A 6,939-nucleotide genomic window follows, 5' to 3' on the forward strand; every position below is an offset into this window, starting at 1 on the left:
AGATCTACAAGCAGTGTTTTAACTCTGAAAATAGCAGATCTACAAGCAGTGTTTTAACTCTGAAAATAGCAGATCTACAAGCAGTGTTTTAACTCTGAAAATAGCAGATCTACAAGCAGTGTTAACTCTGAAAATAGCAGATCTACAATGTTACGACGACATCAAGGCCCCAAAATACATGTCGACTAAAATCTTATGACATTTAGTCGACTAAATCAACTGTAGATTTAGTCGACTAAAATCTTATGACATTTAGTCGACTAAATCAACTGTAGATTTAGTCGACTAAAAACTAGACTAACACTAAAACATTCCAGGTGACTAAAATGTGACTAAAACTAAGTGAAAACTATTCAAGAGACGCTTCAATTATCAGATGTTTTATTTAACATAAATGTACATAATGGTACATATAATAATGGTACATATAATAATGGTACATATAATAATGGTACATATATATGGTTAGTATACTATAGAACCGAACAATATAGAACCGAACAATATAGAACGGAACACGACTGTCATGGATGCATCTTTTCTCATGTTGAAAAACAAAGAAAATAAAAAAAGATAAAGCACCAAACTATATAAAAACTGATATACAAGTTTCAGATCTACCTGCGGCTCTGACATCCTGACACAGCCACGCCCCCTTTCAGAACACCCAGTGTCCCGGGACAGTATTCATGTATAGATCTGTAAGCCCTCAGATCTCCCTTCAGAAACTCTTCTCCCTTCTGGCTCCAAAACTATGGAATGCACTTCCCATCACAGTCAGAACTGCAGCCTCACTCCCAATCTTCCGCCGTAGTCTGAAAACCCACCTCTTCAGACTCCACCATGGCCCGTAGCACTTGCCCTAGCCTAGCCCCTTAGATAGCACATTATGTAGACTTAGATACTATTTTAAACAGACTTATAGCATGTTACGTAGACAGCTCTAGAATTGCACTTTATGTAGTCATAGCACTTTATAGTACACCTGTATAATATATTATATAGTATAGTATGTATAGTTTACATAGATACTCCACTGTTACATTCTTAGTTTACGCATGATTCATGATAACTACTTTTTATATATGTGATGTATGCCATGCTTTTGTTATTGCTTAATGTAAATCGCTCTGGATTAAGAGCGTCTGCTAAATGCCTAAATTGTAAATTGTAAATTGTGACAGAGACATAGAGTATTTATGTATAGATCTATAAGCCCTCAGATGGACAGAGTATTTATGTATAGATCTATAAGCCCTCAGATGGACAGAGAGTATTTATGTATAGATCTATAAGCCCTCAGATGGACAGAGTATTTATGTATAGATCTGTAAGCCCTCAGATGGACAGAGAGAGTATTTATGTATAGATCTATAAGCCCTCAGATGGACAGAGTATTTATGTATAGATCTGTAAGCCCTCAGATGGACAGAGTATTTATGTATAGATCTGTAAGCCCTCAGATGGACAGAGAGTATTTATGTATAGATCTGTAAGCCCTCAGATGGACAGAGAGAGTATTTATGTATAGATCTGTAAGCCCTCAGATGGACAGAGAGTATTTATGTATAGATCTATAAGCCCTCAGATGGACAGAGAGTATTTATGTATAGATCTGTAAGCCCTCAGATGGACAGAGTATTTATGTATAGATCTATAAGCCCTCAGATGGACAGAGTATTTATGTATAGATCTGTAAGCCCTCAGATGGACAGAGTATTTATGTATAGATCTGTAAGCCCTCAGATGGACAGAGAGTATTTATGTATAGATCTATAAGCCCTCAGATGGACAGAGTATTTATGTATAGATCTATAAGCCCTCAGATGGACAGAGTATTTATGTATAGATCTATAAGCCCTCAGATGGACAGAGTATTTATGTATAGATCTATAAGCCCTCAGATGGACAGAGAGAGTATTTATGTATAGATCTATAAGCCCTCAGATGGACAGAGAGAGTATTTATGTATAGACCTGTAAGCCCTCAGATGGACAGAGTATTTATGTATAGATCTATAAGCCCTCAGATGGACAGAGTATTTATGTATAGATCTGTAAGCCCTCAGATGGACAGAGTATTTATGTATAGATCTATAAGCCCTCAGATGGACAGAGTATTTATGTATAGATCTATAAGCCCTCAGATGGACAGAGTATTTATGTATAGATCTGTAAGCCCTCAGATGGACAGAGTATTTATGTATAGATCTATAAGCCCTCAGATGGACAGAGAGTATTTATGTATAGATCTATAAGCCCTCAGATGGACAGAGTATTTATGTATAGATCTATAAGCCCTCAGATGGACAGAGAGTATTTATGTATAGACCTATAAGCCCTCAGATGGACAGAGAGTATTTATGTATAGATCTATAAGCCCTCAGATGGACAGAGAGAGTATTTATGTATAGATCTGTAAGCCCTCAGATGGACAGAGAGAGTATTTATGTATAGATCTGTAAGCCCTCAGATGGACAGAGTATTTATGTATAGATCTATAAGCCCTCAGATGGACAGAGAGAGTATTTATGTATAGATCTGTAAGCCCTCAGATGGACAGAGAGAGTATTTATGTATAGATCTGTAAGCCCTCAGATGGACAGAGAGAGTATTTATGTATAGATCTGTAAGCCCTCAGATGGACAGAGAGAGTATTTATGTATAGATCTATAAGCCCTCAGATGGACAGAGTATTTATGTATAGACCTGTAAGCCCTCAGATGGACAGAGTATTTATGTATAGATCTGTAAGCCCTCAGATGGACAGAGTATTTATGTATAGATCTATAAGCCCTCAGATGGACAGAGTATTTATGTATAGATCTATAAGCCCTCAGATGGACAGAGAGAGTATTTATGTATAGATCTGTAAGCCCTCAGATGGACAGAGTATTTATGTATAGATCTATAAGCCCTCAGATGGACAGAGAGAGTATTTATGTATAGATCTATAAGCCCTCAGATGGACAGAGTATTTATGTATAGATCTGTAAGCCCTCAGATGGACAGAGTATTTATGTATAGATCTATAAGCCCTCAGATGGACAGAGAGTATTTATGTATAGATCTGTAAGCCCTCAGATGGACAGAGAGAGTATTTATGTATAGATCTATAAGCCCTCAGATGGACAGAGTATTTATGTATAGATCTGTAAGCCCTCAGATGGACAGAGAGTATTTATGTATAGATCTATAAGCCCTCAGATGGACAGAGAGTATTTATGTATAGATCTATAAGCAGCGGTGGCCGAACGGATAGCGGCGCGGTCTAGATACCGGAAGGTTCCCAGTTCGAACCAGCCGTCCGACACGTTAAAATTACCACCGCTGAAATGCCCTTGAACAAGGCATCAACCACTACGATGAAATGTGTTCTATGAGCAGGGCCTGGCTGGAAACAAGTTCTTGAGCTTAGCCCAGATACCCTGGGTAAATATAGATTTCATTTCATTTCATTTCAAGCCCTCAGATGGACAGAGAGTATTTATGTATAGATCTGTAAGCCCTCAGATGGACAGAGAGAGTATTTATGTATAGATCTGTAAGCCCTCAGATGGACAGAGAGTATTTATGTATAGATCTATAAGCCCTCAGATGGACAGAGTATTTATGTATAGATCTATAAGCCCTCAGATGGACAGAGAGTATTTATGTATAGATCTATAAGCCCTCAGATGGACAGAGTATTTATGTATAGATCTATAAGCCCTCAGATGGACAGAGAGTATTTATGTATAGATCTGTAAGCCCTCAGATGGACAGAGTATTTATGTATAGATCTGTAAGCCCTCAGATGGACAGAGAGAGTATTTATGTATAGATCTGTAAGCCCTCAGACAGAGACAACTGGGCTGATGACATCATCACAATAAACACTTTCGGGATTAAACAATTTGTTTTGGGGACGAACAAATAATTAGAAAGAAGAACTCTAATAAAAAGTGCCTTTTTTTTCTTCTTTCTAATTATTGGTTGGGCCCAAAAATATTGTTTATTGTGATGCTCAGTTGTCTCTGTCTGAGGGCTTACTACTCTAATTACTCTTATTAATTATTTATTTATTTTTGTCTGAGGGGAAAAATGAACGGGCCGCTCGTTCGGGGCGGGGCTGTGACGCTTGTCGGGGATTGGTTGACCCGTTGGGGGCGGGGCTGCAACGCTTGTCAGGGATTGGTTGGGGGCGGGGCTGCAACGCTTGTCAGGGATTGGTTGACCCAACGATGCGACACCGTGTGACGTCTCGGTACCAAAACACTAAATAATACTTTTTATACTATCATTATTTATATACTGAGAACCCAGTCTGGATGTAATACATGTGAATATAATGTAATATAAGGAATCATAATGTAATAAATGTAATATAAGGAATCATAATGTAATAAATGTAATATAAGGAATCATAATGTAATAAATGTAATATAACATCTCAGTCTCACAGTGAACCAGGCATTGTGTTCACACGTCGCTCTCTGGCGGCTGCAGTTTGGCTTTCTTGGCTGAAGGGGGCGCCACCGCTCCCTCTGAGGTGGATGTGGTCTCTAAAGGAGAGGAGAGGAGAGGAGAGGTTCAATTTATTGTCAATGTACAGTACAAGTACAAGTACAACACAGCGAAAAGTATTTTCGCATCTCACCAATAGTGCAACCATGTCAGTAAGGAGGAGGATACATTCATTACAGTAGTACAGTAGTAACAGTATATATGGGCTGATCAGTAGTCATTTAAATAAATAAATAAATAAATAAGGATATGAGAAGGAAGAAAAAAACATGATCTGTCCATATTGCACGTAGCCCTTATTGCACGTAGCCCTTATTGCACGTAGCCCTTATTAAGGTCTACGTGTAAACTAAGGTCCAGAGACCATATTCCACAAGACCAGTGGCCATATCGCACGAGTCCACATACTATAGTGCTATAGACGAGGATGTGTCCAGAGTCTCGGATACGACAGGGATGGTGGATGGGTTGGGGGGAGGAGGGGCTGACACTAGAGGGGGGAGAGGAGTGGATGAGGAGTTTAGGTAGATGACAGTGGAGGGGAAGAAGCTGTTCCTAAGTCTGCTGGACTTGGAACCAAGGTTCCTAAAACGGGGAGGAGGGCAAACAGACTGTGGTTGGGGTGAGAGGGGTCTTTTATGATGTTATGAGCCTTCCTCAGGCATCGACTGTCATAGATGGACTTAATGACAGGGACAGATGTTCCGGTGATGCGTTGGGCAGTTTTCACCACCCTCTGCAGTGTCTAACAGGACAACTAGACTATAGTACTATAGTCTAGTAGTCTAACAGGACAACTAGACTATAGTACTATAGTCTAGTTGTCCTGACCTAACAGGACTACTAGACTATAGTACTATAGTCTAGTAGTCTAACAGGACAACTAGACTATAGTACTATAGTCTAGTTGTCCTGACCTAACAGGACTACTAGACTATAGTACTATAGTCTAGTAGTCTAACAGGACAACTAGACTATAGTACTATAGTCTAGTTGTCCTGACCTAACAGGACAACTAGACTATAGTACTATAGTCTAGTTGTCCTGACCTAACAGGACAACTAGACTATAGTACTATAGTCTAACAGGACAACTAGACTATAGTACTATAGTCTAGTAGTCTAACAGGACAACTAGACTATAGTACTATAGTCAGGACAACTAGACTATAGTACTATAGTCTAGTAGTCCTGTTAGGACAACTAGACTATAGTACTATAGTCTAGTTGTCCTGTTAGGACAACTAGACTATAGTACTATAGTCTAGTAGTCCTGTTAGGACAACTAGACTATAGTACTATAGTCTAGTTGTCCTGTTAGGTCAGGACAACTAGACTATAGTACTATAGTACTATAGTCTAGTTGTCCTGTTAGGTCAGGACAACTAGACTATAGTACTATAGTCTAGTAGTCCTGTTAGGACAACTAGACTATAGTACTATAGTACTATAGTACTATAGTACTATAGTCTAGTTGTCCTGTTAGGTCAGGACAACTAGACTATAGTACTATAGTCTAGTAGTCCTGTTAGGACAACTAGACTATAGTACTATAGTACTATAGTACTATAGTACTATAGTCTAACAGGACAACTAGACTATAGTACTATAGTCTAGTAGTCCTGTTAGGTCAGGACAACTAGACTATAGTACTATAGTCTAGTTGTCCTAACAGGACAACTAGACTATAGTACTATAGTCTAGTTGTCCTGTTAGACTATAGTACTATAGTACTATAGTCTAGTTGTCCTAACAGGACAACTAGACTATAGTACTATAGTCTAGTTGTCCTGTTAGACTATAGTACTATAGTACTATAGTACTATAGTACTATAGTACTATAGTACTATAGTACTATAGTCTAGTAGTCTAACAGGACAACTAGACTATAGTACTATAGTCTAGTTGTCCTGTTAGACTATAGTACTATAGTACTATAGTCTAGTAGTCTAACAGGACTACTAGACTATAGTACTATAGTCTAGTAGTCTAACAGGACAACTAGACTATAGTACTATAGTCTAGTAGTCTAACAGGACAACTAGACTATAGTACTATAGTCTAGTTGTCCTGTTAGACTATAGTACTATAGTCTAGTTGTCCTAACAGGACAACTAGACTATAGTACTATAGTCTAGTAGTCTAACAGGACAACTAGATACAAATGTGATTAAACATTATTTTTTAGATTTTCTTTTTTCTACGCCCAGCAGATGCTTCTCGCCCTCAGGGCGTCTTACTGGTAGTGATCATTTATTATTCTGTAGTTTTGTGGGTTTTGTAGTTTTTGTGGGATCAGTTTTTTGTTTCTGTAGTTCTCGTGAGTTTGGTGTTTTAGTGGGGTTTGTAGTTTTCCTCACCTCCTCCATGTTGTTTTGTAGTTTTCAGAGGGGTGACTCCATGTTGGTTTGTAGTTTTCAGAGGGGTGACTCCAT

At 38.5% G+C, this 6,939-nt stretch overlaps 1 protein-coding gene across 3 annotated transcripts in view; it reads right to left on the minus strand.

Annotated features, from left to right (window-relative positions):
• Window positions 1-406: 406 nt before the first annotated feature.
• The window catches only part of rpp30 (ribonuclease P/MRP 30 subunit), a 20,115-nt gene continuing 13,582 nt past the window's right edge, over window positions 407-6,939 (minus strand). The window contains exons 11-13 of one of the 3 annotated variants that reach the window (XM_079531842.1): window positions 6,865-6,939; window positions 4,442-4,543; window positions 407-874 (exon numbers count right to left, since the gene is read on the minus strand). The exon at window positions 6,865-6,939 is cut by the window's right edge and continues 99 nt beyond it. In XM_079531842.1, coding sequence (XP_079387968.1) covers window positions 4,461-4,543; window positions 6,865-6,939 — 158 coding nt within the window. In that variant the 3' untranslated portion in view covers window positions 407-874; window positions 4,442-4,460. Of the gene's footprint in view, window positions 875-3,803; window positions 4,544-6,864 lie in introns of those variants that run through there. The other 2 variants (XM_079531843.1, XM_079531841.1) reach the window with 2 other exon arrangements.

Source organism: Electrona antarctica, assembly GCF_951216825.1.
Source record: "Electrona antarctica genome assembly, contig: scaffold_54, whole genome shotgun sequence".
NCBI classification, from domain to species: domain Eukaryota; kingdom Metazoa; phylum Chordata; class Actinopteri; order Myctophiformes; family Myctophidae; genus Electrona; species Electrona antarctica.